Genomic DNA, 17,257 nt, shown 5'->3' with positions numbered 1-17,257 from the left:
CCCGGACCAACCAACCCAACCACCCCGTGGCTCAACACTTCAACTCCCCCTCCCACTCCACCAAGGACATGCAGGTCCTTGGACTCCTCCATTGCCAGACCATGGCAACACGACGGTTGGAGGAGGAGCATCTCATCTTCCGCCTGGGAACCCTCCAACTACAAGGGATGAACTCAGATTTCTCCAGTTTCCTCATTTCCCCTCCCCCCACCTTGTCTCAGTCAAATCCCTCGAACTCAGCACTGCCTTCCTAACCTGCAATCTTCTTCCTGACCTCTCCGCCCCCACCCCATTCTGGCCTATCACCCTCACCTTGACCTCCCTCCACCTAAAGCATTTTCAACGCCCCTCCCCCAAGACCCTCCTCCCTACCTTTTATCTTAGCCTGCTGGACACACTTTCCTCATTCCTGAAGAAGGGCTTATGCCCAAAATGTCGATTCTCCTGTTCCTTGGATGCTGCTTGACCTGCTGCGCTTTTCCAGCAACACATTTTCAGCTATGTATATATGTGTGTATGTGTGTGTCTGTGTGGTGGTGGGAGGGGGGTGGATTGTGAGTGTCTGTGAGAGAGAGTGTATATGTGTGTGTGAGTGTAAAGGTGTCTAAGTCTGTGAGAGGGTGCATGTGTGAGTGTAGCAGTGTGTGTGTGTGTGTCGTGCAATGGTGGTCACCTGTAGTGTGACATGAACCCAAAGTCCCGTTTGAGGCCTCTCTATGGGTACCGAATTTAGCTATCAGCCTCTGCTCAGCCACTTTTCGCTGCTGCCTGACCCGAAATCCGCCTTTGAGGATGGTCACACGAAGGTCCGAGGTCGAATGTCTTGGACCACTGAAGTGTTCCCCAACTGGGAGGGAACACTCCTGTCTGTTGATTATTGTGCAGTGCCCATTCATCTGTTGCCGTAGCCTCTGCTCGATTTCACCAATGTACCATGCCTGAGGGCATCCTTGCCTGCAGCGTATGAGATAGACAATGTTGGCTGAGTCGCATGAGACCCGCCACGTACATGGTGGGAGGTGTCCCCATACATAATGGTGGTATCCATGTCCACACTCTGACACGTCTTGCAGCGCCTACCGTGACAAGGTTGTATGGAGTTGTCCTGAAAGCTGGGCATTCGACCTTGGACCTTCGGGTGACCATCCTCCAAGGCAGACTTCACATAAGCAGCAGCGAAAAGTGGCCGAGCAGAGGCTGATAGTTAAGTTCGGTACCTGCAGAGAGGACCTCAACCAGGACCTTGGGTTCATGTCACACTACAGATGACCACCATTGCACTGTACACACACAGACACTCCTAGACACACTCATGTACACACAGGCACTCTTATACACACGCACGCACACATAACCATATACGTTTGTGGGTGAATTTGTACTTGCAGAGTTACATTGTACTTTGCTCAAAAACTGCATGAATCCATGTAAGATTCTGTTAATTCATTTTTAGATTAGAATCAGTCTAAACATTATGGCACAGACAGCAGCACACAGGGGACTAACACCTTCAACACATTATCTGGGCTGACACCAATTGTTAAAGTTAACCTGAGAATATAACTTTTAAAAAAAGTTTTGTGATTTACATATAATGAAGTGAAACTAACATGGTCTCTCTAACAGATAAGAGACCTAACAAACAATCAAGATATTTTTCAATGTATAATTTCAGTTACATCACACTGTAAACTTTTGCTATAAATTCTGTGTCTTACAATTGTACACTCCACAACCACCTGATGAAAGAGCAGCGCTCTTAAAGCTGGTGCTTCCAATTAAACCGGTTGGACTGTAACCTGGCGTTGTGTGATTTTTAACTTTGTACATCCCAGTCCAACACCGTCATCTCCAAATCATTTATTACCCGAAGGTTGAAAATCTGTTGTTCAACCTTTGAACTTGTTTTATTTACCAGATTAGAGGATGTTATTGATCCACGAACTGTTATCAGATTGGGATATTCTGCGTTAGTGAACAATCGGTGGGTGGAGAGGATGATGCATGCTGGGGAGGGATGATTCTGAAACTGAAGGTGCCAAATCTAATCTAGGGTTGGATCCTTATAATGATGCTAAGGCTAAAGTGATTTGTGTGTCAGATTCTGAACACAAGTCATTTGACAGTTTTCAAAATATTTTAATTTTGCTGAAGGATATTTTTGTTGAATTAATGCATTTAATAATTATATACATTTCAAAATGGCAACCACCAATGACAGTGATTCTCGTTTTACACTAGAGGTCAATCTTTGTTTGTCAAGTGATTTGAGAGGTTTCAGATGTTGTCTCATATGCCATGATCTCTCATATTTAAGACAGAAACAGAAGAGCAGACGTGGTGAGCCAAATGGTAAACAGAAGTTAGAATGATTGAGATATTATTTGAAAGTAAGACTCATGGTATGATGTATTGCATGTCTTTCTGTGGCATGTGAGGCATTTTAGCATGTGCATGGAAGAAATTTTATGTGGTGTATTACAGAGCACAAGTTTCATTGTGCAATTCCTATTGTTTGGTGTGAGCAATGTGTACCATCTACACAAAATACAGGAAAGTGGATATTGTTTCGATATTTCCAAATTTAGGTTCACAAATATTCCAATTACCAACAGGATGAGAAGGTTCCATTCTGCAACAATCCACTTAAAAATGTGTTGAATATAGCTTGAGACAGGTGGTTTACAAAGACTAATTCTTAGTTGAAGATAGTGAACTGCAGTTTAGGATGGTTCTTTTACTGTTCTTTGGATTGCAGTTTTGAATTATTAACTGAAGTGACTGCGTGCCAAAGTACTGGTTAATTGGAAAATAATTGTCTTGAGGGTTTTTATTTGCAAAGGAGCTATTGTTCTCTTCCTTTAAATCAATTTTAAGGATTCATATTCCAACTAACTTCTAAAATATAAGCTTGTATTTCATGTTGTGGAATTGTTTTTGAAAAAAAAATCAAAATTAAATCAAAAGGATAATTATGCACTATTGTGCACAAGTACATGTGGCTTTTTAAAATTAATATTGAAATCTCAAATAGTATTAATTGAATTTATTCTATTTTTATATACTGCAATGATCTAAGCTGAAGGTACTACTGGACAAGTCAGATTCCAGAGTGAAACCTGGTTTGATAGATTAGGGGCTGAATTTTCCTACCCACTGAATGATGTGGGCATGAGCAAGAAAGTTGGGTGAGTTATTTATCCTAATTTTGTCATCATCTCAGTTCACTGACATGCAATTCTAAATGTCCCATGTGCCAGATGGAACCGAGATGACATAAAAGTCGGAATGGTAACCTGGCAATTCCAAATTCCTATTTGCTCCTGTGGCCTTCTGCTTTAGACACCAGGCACCAACTTCTCAAGTTATATTCCATGGGCAAAGATTACATGAAACCGATGTCACTAAGACCTCCAGGCCCCTGTCAGCAAAATAGAGAGCCAATTTTTGACTGACATGTCTGGGACAACTGTAGGGAATCATGCAAGGCAGCTGGAGATTTCCATTGGTAGATTGGGACCAGGATGAGCCACAAAGATGGCTCCGGCACCAGGAATCTTGGAAGATACTGACAGTGGCAGTAGAAGAATATGATATGTATGATGCTATTGATGCATGATGTACAGTTCATGAGGTGAATTTGGGAAGATAGGAAAACATATGTGGGCCTCACTTATATGAGTCTTGCCAAATTTGAAATGTGGCTAATTACTGATCAAATTCAGCCCTGATACATCAAAGAAAATAAGCTTATTACACCACAGCAATAAAACAAACCATATATATACACACACACACAAATACAAGTAAAACTATTAGATCATAACACAAGGATTAAAATAAAGTTTCAACCTATTTCCCAACATTATCTGTTAAAGATACTTCAATCCAGAGAAATTACACTCCTATCTCAACTCCTTAAATGTTGACTTAGCTGACTCCTTCTAGTTTATCTTTCTTGAACTGTACAGAAAATTTTATAATTCTTCTCTGAATCTTTATAAATACACAAAAAAAACAGGTGCAGTGCAGGCTTGGGGGCTGATAAAAGGCTGGAACTAACCAGTCGTAATCTAATTAAAAGGTTATTGGTTGAATGTTACACAGTGCATAAAACTGGAGTGGAATATTTAATGTGTTCAGCGTTGAAGTAAGAATACTTCTATGGTTTCCTCCAACTAAATTATTGTCAAAAGAGTAAAATATCAAGTTGAAGAGAAATTTGTTTCTCAAATTTTGTTTGACTTACTTTCTCTTTAAATCAATCTTTGTATAATTTCAATAATAATAATAATGATTTCATGAATTGTTGATTACTATGCCCACTCAAGTTTTAGTTAAAATTATTTTCATGTGAGTATTTTGAGCTGTATGACTTTGGGTAACTTACTTCACATCGAAGCAGATTAAATCATGAGTTTAAAGCTACGACATTACTTAGCAGAGGGCAGCAGTCAAGCATTGCACTTTGTCTTTTACTTAATCCATTTCTTTTTACCCCTTTGACATGTGCGTACTTACTGCTGCATGCTCTTTGACCACATCCACTAGGTCATTTTTAACGAATATAGTGAATTTTAGACTATTGGATTCCTGGGCATCAATATAGTTCTTTGAAAGTGGCATTGCCAGTAGCTAGGTAGTTAAGAAGGTGTTGAAGCTTCTTAAAAAGGTTAGAAAGCTTGCCTTCATTGCTGAGACAATTAGAATAGGAGTTGGGACATCATGTTGAGGCTGTACAGGATATTGATGAAGCCACTTTTGGCGTACTGTGTATGTTTCGGGTTGCCCTGATATAAATTGAAGAGAGTTCAGAACAGATTTACCAGGATGTTGCCAAGACTGGAGGTTTTGAATTATAACGAGAGGTGGTTTGCTGGGACTTCTTTCACTGGAGTGTAGGAGGTTTAAGGACGTAGTTTGAGTTGCTAGCCGAGAGGCTGTTTTATCCTGGATAGTATTGAATTACTTGATTATTATTGGAGCTGCATTCGTCCAGACAAAAAGAGAATATTCCATAACATTGTTGACTTATTCCTTAAAAATGGATTTAGAGAGTGAGGAGTGAGTTACACACTACAAAACTCCCAGCCTCTGACCTGCTTTTGTAGCCACTGTATTTACATTGCTGGTCCAATTCAGCCTATTGTCAATGTTAATCTACAGAATATTGGGGATTCAACTATGGAAATGGCATTGAAAGTCAAGAGGAGATGTTTAGGTTCTCTCTAATTGCCTGCTGCTTGTGTGGTGTGTAAGTCACTTGCCATAAAGCAGCTTAAGTCTGAATGTTGTCCAGGTTCTGCTACAAATAGACACAACTTGTTTCAGTATTTGAGTAGTCTTGAAAGATGCTGCACATCAAGAAACATCCCCAGTTTTGACCTTATATATGGAAGATCATTTGATGAAGCAACTGAAGACGGTTGAGCCTAGGATATTTTTGAGGAGCTCCTGGGGTCGTGTCTTGAGACAAACGAATGGCTTCCCACAACTACATCCATCACTCCAACCACTGAAGAGTTCCCACTGATTCTAATTTACTAGAGGTCCTTGATGCCACACTTGGTCAAATGCTGCCTTGATGTCAGTTATCCTCACCTAGTCTCTTGAGTGTACATTTGGACAAGATTGTAATGAGATCATGAGCTGAGTGACCATTATGGAATTCAAACTGACCACTGGTGAGCAGGTCCTGGAAGAGTCCTTGGGACAGCACTGTCAATGATACCTTTCATTACTCTGCTAATGTTTGAATAGACTGATAGGGTAGTAATTGATCGGGGGTTTGATTTGTCCTGCTTTTTCTGAGAGTTGTATAATTTTCCACATTATACTGTCAGTGCCTGTGTTGCAAATGTACTGGAATAGCTTGGCTCTGCAACTACTATCTGGAGCATAATTATTACTACTAACTAATACACAGAGCAAATAGCCTTTTCAGTATTCAGTGCCTTCAGCTGTTTTTTTGACGATATCATGCTAAATAGTAGCACTTCTGAGTTGAAACATTTGAATTCAATTAGCACTCTAGAAACTTGAGCATGTAATCTTGGCTGACACTTCAGTGCAACATTGAATGAGTGCCATACTGTCTTTTGGATGGGATGGGATATTACCTTGAGGATCTAACAGTTCTCTCAATTGGATATAAAAGATCCCATGAGCTTTTTTGACAAATTGAGTAGTACTGGCCTGCATTTATCCCTTAACCAATAATATAAAAACATTTTATCTGATCTTTATGACAGTCTGTTTGTTGGATTTGCTTGCTGAAACTGGTTGCTATGTTTCCTGACTACAATTCCAAAGTTGTTCATTGGCTGTAAAATGTTTTGGTATAAATGCAAAATACTGCAGATGATGGAAATCTGAAATAAAAACAAAGTGCTGGAGAAACTCAGTAGGTCTGTCAGTAGGTCTTGGAGAGAGAAACCAAGTTAACATTTTAACTCCAATATGATTCTTCAAATCTCTCCAAGATGCTGCCAGACCAAATGATTTGGGATGCCCTGAGGTGGTACAATGAGCTGTAAAAATGCAAGCTTTTTTCTTTCTTTGTGCTTCTTACCTTAAAATTGCATCCCCATGGTCGTAGGCCCGTTTTGGAGGAAAAGTTTCTTCCTATCTACTCTGCCACTCAGAACTGTGCACACCTCAATCAGATCCCCCTTAGCCTTCTCTGCTCTAAGGAAAACATCCCCAACCTATCTAGTTCTCTTCATAGCTGAATCACTTTAGACTAGATAATATCCAGGTTAACCTCTTCTGTAACTAGTACAGTCACATCTTTCTGTAGTGTCGTGACCAGAATGACACACAGCACTCCAACAGTAGCCCAATTAATGTTATATACAGCTCTATTACAATCTAGTTGCTCTTGTATACAGTTTTTGTTTGGGAATATTTCTTTGAATCATCTTGTGACTGTTCCTTGACTAATAAAAACAAGTATCCCATAAGCATTCTCATCCACCTTTTTTATCTGTCCTGCCTTCAAGAATCTACAAACATATACACCAAAGTCCTTCTGATCCTCTATACTTCCTAGGGTCCTGCAATTTAACATTTATTACCTTGCTGTGTTAGTCCTCCCAAAATGCATCATCTCACAATTTTCAGATTAAAGTCCATTTATCACTATTCAGCTCCCTGTCCAGCTTGATTTTATCATCTTGTAGTCTAATGCTTTCTTCCTTGCTATTTATCACACCATCAATTTCATATCATCTGTGAACTTACTGATCGTACCTCCTATATAAACCATAAACAGAAACCCACCCAGCACAAAACACTGTGGTACACCACAGCTTAACACCTTCCCGAATGCTCCTCCTTGACTTTGGACAGTCTTGGGCTAGTGATTCCAGTTGGTATGAATGCCGCACTTTGCCAATGAGGCTTCGAGGATATCCCTATAATGTTTCCTCGGCCATCTAAGGCTAGCAAATAGAACCTATTTTATCTTCTTACTTTAGAAGCAAGGCTAGAGTGAGAATAGACTAGGCTCCAAATCCTGGTCAGTAGTGAAAAGCAAATGCTCAAAACGTCAATTCTCTTGTTCTTTGGATGCTGCCTGACCTGCCATGCTTTTCCAGCATCACATTCTCATCTCTAATCTCCAGCATCTGCAGTCCTCACTCTCTCCTACCAGTAAATGAAATGATTTGTGTTTAATTTGCATTACTTCTACTACATTACACTCTGAGTTGGCTTCCTCTGGAATTCATACATAAGTTGGGTTGGAAACAGGTTGTCTTTCAGCTTAAGTTTCCTCTTCTAGCGCAAAGTGTTAATCGATTTTTGGGAGGAAGGTGGTGCTCCTTCTTAGAGTGCATATATGTGTGTTCATCCATCTGTGCCCCAGATTCCAGCTTCTCCCTTACACCCCCTCTCTCACTCTTTCCTTCTGACACATTCTCTTGTTTCCCTACAAGAGCACCATCAAGAGGGAGGGAGAAGGAGCTATTTGCCATGGGACACTGTCAGAAGGAGAGAGGGGAAGGGAGGAAGGAGGTTGTGACATTGGATTAGAATGTCAAAGCCAATGCTAGGGCTACCACAACATAACAGAGGAAATCAAGAAGGGCCTTCTAGATTATAGTTGATGCAGGTCCGTGAGCTACCAGATGATGTAAGAAGGAATGTCCATGGAATCTGGCTTCTACTACTGGGCTAATGATTGCTGTTCAGAAAAAAAAGCAATCATTGGCCAATTAGCCCTCAATCAGGATTGTCTGCATGTCAGCTTGGTTATTTTAGACGCTGACCATACCAGTCGACAGGCTACTTGGTCAATGAGTCCTGTTCTGTAATATGTACAGGTATTGGTTAGTACCATCTACACCACCTCTCTGAGACCTGGAGTTGCAGCCTACATTGTCTGACCATCAAGGTTTTCTGACAGTTCTATGACAGTTCCGGTGAGCTTAACTACCTTGAAAGAAAAGAGCAGCAAGAGCCGAGAGCCATTACCAAAATGTTACACACCATTGCCACTATCCTGACTTGAGACAAAATTGTCATTTCTTTGTCATCCCTGGAACTTCTTGAGGTACAGAAATGTGGGAGCACCTGTGGATTTCAAGAGTAACGACAGGTAGTCAATAAGTATTTTGCTTACATTTTGTTAATGATTACAGCTTTTACAGTTACAGCTAGTGACCTGTTATGTTTGCTTGTTCATATGACCTAGTACATTTTTGTGGAATATTGACTCATTAAAGGGAAAAGATTGTTTGAATTTAATAATTTTTAGGGACTAATTCAATACTGTCAGTACTGGAAATTTGGGAGCCACTAGTAATATTAGAAATGTCTATTCCCAATCACTCCACTTTGTCAGCACTAAGAATCAATTTTGCCAAACTTGCAAGACAGTTCACCTTATCAGAATGGGAATGTCGATGGTAAGACTTGTTTAAAGACACTCAATACCTGATTGGGGAACCTGCCAAAGGGAATGGAGTGCCATATGAGAACTGACACCTACATTTGGTACCAGTGCACATACCTCTTGTCCATGAAACATCTGCTTGAGTTGCCCCATAATGCTGGGCATCGATGGGTGTATTTCCAGCCAATACCTCCCTGTGACAATGCTGAACAAAATAGCTGCTGACTTCTGGCAAACAACTCTCAGTAGGCGTGAACTACACCTCAGGGTCCTGATCCCAGGGAAGGAGGCCAATGGGCTCTCAGCTCTCTGATTGGCACATCTCCAAAGGTGGCAATATAGTTTCTCTGCAGCTGGCTGGCAAGATCCCATCACCTCTGCAAGATTCCACCCTATGTGTGAGTAATGTAAACTGCACACTATTGAGATTGCAACTGTTATTTGAAAATCTCTGGTCTAGATCTTCCAGCTTTTACAGTGTTCATTTGTAGTTGTGTTTTATTCTTGTTCTCAATTATGTTTTTTAGACAATTTACTCAAATATTTAAACAACATAACATACAAAATAGAAAACAGAATTAAAAATAGCAGAAATGGAAAATTTGGCACTTCATGTCTGTTCTGCCATCAATAAAATTGTGAGTTATCTTTTTGTGTTTTGTATTTGCTATTCCTACCTATCCCTGATAATCTTTGATTTCTTTGCCTAATAAGAATCTCTACCTCTGTCTTAAAAATATTTAATGACCCCATCCTTACCGCACTGTAAGGCAGAGAGCCAAAGGTTCTCCAAAGAATCACAGCCCTCGGAGAGAATATTTCATCCTCGTCTTTGATTAGAAAGGGTGACCTCTTGTTCTAAAACAATTCTCCCTAGTTTTGGACTGACCCACATGAGGAAACAGCCTTTCTTGTCAAGTTCATTCAGAATCTATACACTTCAATCAAATCACCTCTCATGCTTCTAAGCTCCAGTGGAAATATGAATGTTTGTTATGGCAAAGTGGTACATCAAGGTTTTTACATGGTACTGTGCTGGTGACCAAAGTGATTCATGCCATTGTAACTTGCTCCACTTTTGGGGATAAAAGGTAAAACAGAGCATTGGGTCTTCATGGAGAAAGTGAGGACTGCAGATGCTGGAGATCAGAGTGAATACTGGAAAGACACAGTAGGTCAGGCAACATCCGAGGAGCAGGAGAATCGACGTTTCGGGCATAAGCCCTTGAGTCTTCATGCCCAGTATTGATCAAATTTCAAACCGAAAGAACTGCAGATGCTGGAAATCAGAAACAAAAACAGAAATTGCTGGAAAATCTCAGCAGGTCTGTCAGCATCTCTTCTTCATTCATCATTCGTTCTTCAGAACTGTTCTGAAGAAGGGTCACTGGACCCGAAACGTTAATTCTGATTTCTCTCCATAGATGCTGCCAGACTTGCTGAGGTCGATCAAATTTCAAGTGCCTCTGAAGCTGGGAAATACCTGCACGTTGGAAGAGATAAAACTGTTTTGTGTGACCAAGAACCTGGAGGATGAATGGACCAAAAAATATCCTTTCTCACATCCTAGATCCTTTGTTTCTCAATACTTCTGCTTATATTACTGGTTAGTTTAACAGCCACTCTGGTTTTAAATTTTAAAAATTACAATATTTTTACGGTTCACTGCACATTCTTAAATTACAAAAAAGTGTCACACTTTACATGTATGTTGCTGTTAATTGTATGCAATGATGCATTGTGCATGAAGTGGCAGTCTTTCAGGATAGAATCAAATAGGGGCCACAAGGTGGGTCACGTGACAAATGCATCAGTCAGGGGTCTTGGCGTTACTTATCCAGGGATGCTCAGTCAGGTCGCTGAAAGGAGTGGCCACGTTCCATTCATCTGGTCTGTCCAGAGAAGTTAGGGAAGGGCATGATGGAACTGATGTGGAAAAGAGATATTGTAAACTATTCATGAAGGCTAGGAAAAGGGAGGATAACTATTGTGAAGGGGGAGTTATTGTATGTGGAAGGGGAAGATGTGGTAAAGTGTGGGAATGGGGTAATGTAAAAAGGGGAATCTTTTACAGTCAGAAGTGTGCAGGCTTCGAGATTGGTGGGGGGGATAGTGTATGACCACACTTGGTATGGTCACCTCATATGTCAAGGGCTTGGAAAATAGGTGTTCAGGTGCAGGCTGATGTAGCCAGGTTGGGTAGGGTCCTGGAAAGTAGTACTGAAGCCCCTAGGTTATCAAGAAAGGGCCTCACTAACATATAGAGATGGAATCTAGAAGCCACTGTTGGAAGAGTATGTAGGTGACACCAGATGAAGTGAAAGAAATGCGACCACACCCAGAATGGGCAGGGTTAGTGTCACAGCTTGTGAGTGAGGAGTCTGCCAGGGCCACGGATTTGAAGGCCTTTAGAATGCAAGAACATTACACACAGACCCAAGCGCTGTACAGAAAACAGGTCTGCAGGAGCCCTAATCCTCAATGATCCTAATGCATTGGCTCCGTGTGTACTGTACACCTCCCTTACCCCACATCACTGAGACCTTATTCGCACTAACATTTTTGCACAAAGTGAGCTGGGGTAGAATAAGAATGTTTGACCATGAGGTGCAATTGTGCCAGTAGAACAGGAAGGCAATGGCCTCATGTTATTATTGCTAGATTATTAATCCAGTGACCCAGGTAATGTCCTGGGGACCCAGGTTCGAATCCTGTCAAGGCAGAAGGTAGAATTTAAATTCAATAATATCGCATTAATTAAGAATCTACTGATGACCATGAAATCATTGTTGATTGTCGGAAAAACCTATCTGATTCACTAATGTGCTTCAGGGAAGGAATTCTGCCGTCCTCACCTGGTCTGGCTTACATGTGAGCCAGACCCACAGCAATGTGGTTGTCTGTCAATTGCCCACTGAAATGGCAAGCAAGACATTCAGTTGTACGAATCATTACAAAGTCTCTAAGAAGTGAAACCAGATGGATCACTTGGCATTGATTTAGGCAACGGAAAAGACACAGCAGAAGCAGCACTGTCGACCCAGCAAAGTCCTCCTTACTAACATCTGGGGGCCCTTACCAAAATTAGGAGGACAGAACAGACCCAGCAGAGTTGACAACACTGTGGTATACAGTCAGAAGGGAGTACCCCTGAGAGTCCTCAACATTGACTGTGGGCTCCAGGAATCCTCCTGGATGTACTGTCCTCCCTCAGCTTTTGAATCAGTACTCTTCCATGTTGAACAATACTTAAAGGAAGTACTGAGGTTAGAAAATGTATTCTGGGTGGGGGATTTCATTGTCCATTACCAAGAGTGACTTGGCAGCACACCTACCGATTGAGCTGGTTGCATCCTAAAGGCTACACCCTCTACCTGTGTTCACACTCAACTACGAAAGGATATAGCTGTTAGTCTGGGACTGTGGCAGGTGGTGAGGGAACCAATAAGAGGGAAAAACATACTTGACCTCATCCTTACCAATCTGACAGGTGCAGATGCATCTGTCCATGGCTCTATTGATAAGAATGACCACCACACAGTCCTTGTGGAGATGAAGTCCTGTCTTCACATTGAGAATAACCTCCATTGTGTTGTGTGGCATTACCACAATGCTAAATGGGACGAACTTCGAACAGATCTAGCAACTCAAGACTGGGAATCCATGAAGGGCTATGGGCCATCAACAGCAGCAGAATTGTACTGCAGCACAATCTGTAACCTCATGGCCGAGCATATCCCCACTCAGCCATTACCATCAAGCCAGGGGATTAATCTTGGTTCAGTGGAGAGTGCAGAAGGGCATGTCAGGAGCCGTACCAGGCATATATGAAGATGAGATATCAAAGTAGTGAATTGATAATGGGATTACTTACATGCCAAGCAGCACAAGCAGCAAATGATAGACAGAATTAAGTGATCCCACAACCAACGGGATTGGATCTAAGCTCTATAGTTCTGCTACAACCAGTTGTGGATGGTGGTGGATGACTGAACAACTCATTGGCTCCACAAATATATGCATCCGCAATGATGGATGGGCCCAGCGTATCAGTGCAAAAGATAAGGCTAAAGCTTTCACAACAATCTTCAGCCAGAATTGCTGAGTGGATGATCCATCTTGGCCTCCTCCAGTGGTGCCCATCATTACAGATACCAGTCTTCACCCAATTCGATTCACTCCGCATGATATCAAAATTAACGGTTGCACACACTGGATACTGCAAAGGCTATGGACCTTGACAGCAAGCTCCCCTAACCAAGCTGTTCCAGTACAGTTACAACACTGGCAACTACCTGACAATGTGGAAAACTGCCCAAGTATGCCCTGTACATAAAAAGCAGGACAAATCCAACCTGGCCAATTACTGCCCTATCAGTCTACTTTTGATCATCAGTGAAGTGATGGAAGTGGTCATCAACAGTGATATCAAGCAGCACCTGCTCAGTGATGTCCAGTTGGGCTCTGCCACTCACCTCCTGACCTCAATATAGCCTTGGTGCAAACATGGACAAATGAGCAGAATTCCAAAGGTGAGGTGAGAGTGACATCAAGACTGCATTTGACTTAGTGTGGCATCAAGGAGCGCTGGCAAAACTGAAATCTATAGGAATCTGGGGGAAACTCTCTGGCAGTTGGAGTCATACCTGACACATAGGAAGATGGTTGTGGTTGATAGAGGTCGGTCATCTCAGCTCTTGGACATCTCTGCAGGAGTACCTCAGTGTCCTAGGTCCCCAACCTTCTTTAGCTGCTTCATCAATGATCATCTCTCCATCATGAAGTCAGAGTGGGGATGTTTGCTAATGAAGGCAAAATGTTTAACACCATCCACGACTCCTTAGCTACTGAAAGGAATACAAATCCAAATGCAACAAGTTCCGGTCAATATCCAGGCTTAGTCTGACAAGTGGCAAGTGATATTGGCACCACTCAAAAGCCAGACTATGACCATCACCAACAAGAAACAATCTAACCACCGCCCTTGACATTCAATGGTGTTAACATCACTGAGTCCCCCACTTCAACATCCTGGGAGTTATCATTGACCAGAAATGACTCGGGCGACTGTGTATGTGGAGTTTGCACAGTCTCCCTGTGTCTGCATAAGTTTCCTCTGTCTGCTCTGGTTTCCTCCCACAGTCCAAAGATCTTCTGCCTCAGGACCCTCCAACCCTATGGCATCAATGTGGATTTCACCAGTTTCCTCATTTCCCCTCCCCCCAACCTATCTCAATTCCAATCTTCCAGCTCAGTAGCACCCTCATGACCTGTCCTACCTGCCCATCTTCCTTCCCACTATCCGCCCCACCCTCCCCTCAGACTTATCACTATTACCTTCACCTCCATCCATCTATCACACTCTCAGCTACCATCCCCCCTGCCAACACCACCCCACTTCCATTTATCTCTCCATCCCCGAGGCTCCCAGCCTCATTCCTGATGAAGGGCTTTTGCCTGAAAAGTCTATTTTCCTGCTCCTCGGATGCTGCCTGACCAGTTGTGCTTTTCCAGCACCACACTCTCGATTCTAATCTCCAGCATTTGCAGTCCTCACTTTCGCCTAGGTTATGTGAATTGGCCATGCTAAATTGCCCATAGTGTTCAGGGGTGTGTAGGTTAGGTGCATTAGTCAGGGAAAATGTAAGGCAATAGAGTGGGGGAATGGGTCTGGGTGGGTCACTCTTTGGAGGATAGGTGTGGACATGTTGGACCAAATGGCCTGTTTCCACACTGTAGGGATTCTATGATTCTATGAGAAACTCAACTGGACTCACCACATAAACACTGTGGCTACAAAAGCAGGTCATAGGCGAGGAATACGGCGGTGAGGAACACGTCTCCTGATTCCCCAAAGCTTGCCCACCACCTGCAAGGCACATGCAGGAATGTGATGGAATACTCCTTACTTGCCTGGATGAGTGCAGTCCCAACAACTCTCAAGAAGCTTGACACCATTCAGGATAAAGCAGCCTACCTGATTGGCATTACATTCCAAAAGCATGTTCTCCCTCCACTACCTATGCTCAATAGCAGCAGTATGTACTATCTACAAGTTGCACAGCAGAAATTCACCAAAGGTCCTCAGACAGCACCTTCAAATCCAATTACCACTTCCATCTAGAAGGACAAGGGCAGCAGATATATGGAAACACCACCACCACCACCAGGTTCCCCTCCAAGCCACGCACCATCCTGACTTGGAATATATCACTGATCCTTCACTGGCGCTGGGTCAAAATCCTGGAATTCCCTCCCAAATTGCATTGTGGTCATCCCACAGCAGGTGGACTCTGGTGGTTCAAGAAAGCAGCTCACCCCCACCTTCTCAAGGGCAACTAGGCACAGGCAATACATGCTGACCAGCTCACATCCCACAAGTGAATAGATTTAAAAATCCTATATATGCCTTACTCATCTTGCTTTCACATGCAACAACAAGCTTTCAACATAGACATTGATCCACGATCTATCCTGTACAGACATGATGATAGGCACCATGGCACCACCCTGTCTCCTGATGAGGAAGGGACATCTGGAGTGTGTGCCCTGTTTCTTGGCCATTGCTGTGCCTTTGGGCCTGAGAACTAATGATTGGAGGATTGGTGTTCAGGTATATGCATCTCTCCTGCAAACCCTGAGGGAGCTGGACCTGGTTCTCTAAGGAAGCAGATGATGGCATGTTTGAGGCAGCTGGATCCCCAGTTGCACTGTTGCAGCCTTAGAGCTATGAGGATCATTACCTTCCACATTGCTCCAGTCCCACACTATGCATGTTGACAAGACCTTTATTACCAAGACAACAGCAGTCTCTCCTATCTGGTGCTGAACAGGTGCCCAGTTTCTGAGAGTCCTCCAAATGCCAGCAGCCTGAAGTTTTGTTTTTGGTCAGGTGGAGAGGTGTCATAATGAGCTGCTGACTAGATTGTGCTCCCAAGCTTTCTAAGCGAGACATTTCCAACAAGATAGTAGTTTCTGACCTGGTTGGGGTGCAAGATGCAGCCTTGCCAATGATTTCTCTGAGGCCTTTGTACTGTCTTCCTCAGACATTGAGAGGTTGGCTTGTAGTATAGCAGCCTATTTTTCTGTTGGATCCATGATATCCCATTGGTAACTGCAAGGCACAAGGGAGAGAATGTTGTTGCGGCCAATGTTTGTAAATGGTATGCAATGAATGGCACTGACAGTGGTGTTAATGTGAGAGCTGCGTCAGAAAGAATAATGTCACATAGTTGTTTGGTGGGATATGGATGTTTTGGCATCCCTTCAGGAGCAGTCCCAGTCTTCTGTTGCAAGAGCAGGATTCTCCTCATTGTGGATGAGGCACCTGATATTAAATGCACCTCCACCTCTCCCTTGTTGTTGGCTACCTTTTCTTGGAATGAGAAAAAGGGAAGAATTAAGTGAGATGAAAATGGATAGCACAGCTCTTAGAGCAAGTGTATGTGGTGAAAAGATGAGGTGCACTGAAGGGGTGAGGAGGCAGTGTAGAAGACATGCAGGGTTAGTAGTCTGGAAGGGTGGGGGTGAAATGAGTAAATGAAGAAAGATATTGCAGGTTATGGTGAAAGTGGTCAAACTTGAGCCTTGGTGGGAAGGGGGTGCAATAGCAGAGAGACAGTGAATGAGCTTTGGAATGCCAGTGCTCGTCTAGTGTACAGCAGCATTTTGAATATGGTATTTTTAACCAGGGATGCTGATCTTTCAGCGAATATCTGGTGAATGGTGAGTTCTTGCAGGAATGATGTGTAGTATGATGGAGCTAAAAGTAGGTGAAGAGGGACCATAAGGACAGGATACATAGTTAATGAGCAGAGCCTGGTAAGCTATGACAAGACGTCTTGCTAAGTTTCATTGTGAGAAGCCCTCCAAAAGACTTGACACACCCAAAAAAAAAGACTTAACCCTGACTATTTGAGATTGTGCAGGACACCACTGAGCTACTGAGAATGTTGGTATAGTTGGGTGTCAGTTAGCTCAGTTGGCTGGACAGTGGTTTGCAATGTAGAGTGACACCTACAGCGCTGGTTTAATTTTTGCACCAGCTGAGGTTACCATGAAGGTCCCACCTTCTCAACCTCACCTCTCGCTTCAGGCATGGTGATCCTTGGGTTAAACTCAACATCAGTCAAATGGGGGAGCAGCCCTGTGGTCCTCTGGGACTATGGCAACTTTATCTTTACAGTGCCACATGCAATATAGCAATAGCAGTGAGTACTGTGTGCAGAACAACCAACAAAATCACAGGATCTTCAACTACATGACCAGAACAGGAGTGATATGGGGGCTGGATCCGGTTCAATTTCTGCTCAGTGGGAATCCCCAGGATGTTGATAGGGGGGGAGGCAGATTCGGTGACGG

General features: G+C 42.8%; 1 protein-coding gene across 9 annotated transcripts in view; it reads left to right on the top strand.

Annotated features, from left to right (window-relative positions):
• The window catches only part of LOC122564925 (neuronal calcium sensor 1), a 177,249-nt gene that overhangs the window by 132,995 nt on the left and 26,997 nt on the right, over positions 1–17,257 (top strand). For 8 of the 9 annotated variants that reach the window (XM_043720411.2, XM_087998303.1, XM_087998309.1 and 5 more), the window contains one exon: positions 10,321–10,502. The exons of the other annotated variant lie outside the window; for it this stretch is intronic. In XM_043720411.2, coding sequence (XP_043576346.1) covers positions 10,321–10,502 — 182 coding nt within the window. The remainder of the gene's footprint in view (positions 1–10,320; positions 10,503–17,257) is intronic. 9 annotated transcript variants of the gene reach the window in all.

This window comes from Chiloscyllium plagiosum, unplaced genomic scaffold, assembly GCF_037043375.1.
Source record: "Chiloscyllium plagiosum isolate Xiang-an unplaced genomic scaffold, Cpla_swu_hap1 HiC_scaffold_21, whole genome shotgun sequence".
Taxonomy (NCBI): Eukaryota; Metazoa; Chordata; class Chondrichthyes; order Orectolobiformes; family Hemiscylliidae; genus Chiloscyllium; species Chiloscyllium plagiosum.
Note: the sequence above shows the minus strand (reverse complement) of the source record. Positions and strands in the feature narration are given on the sequence as shown.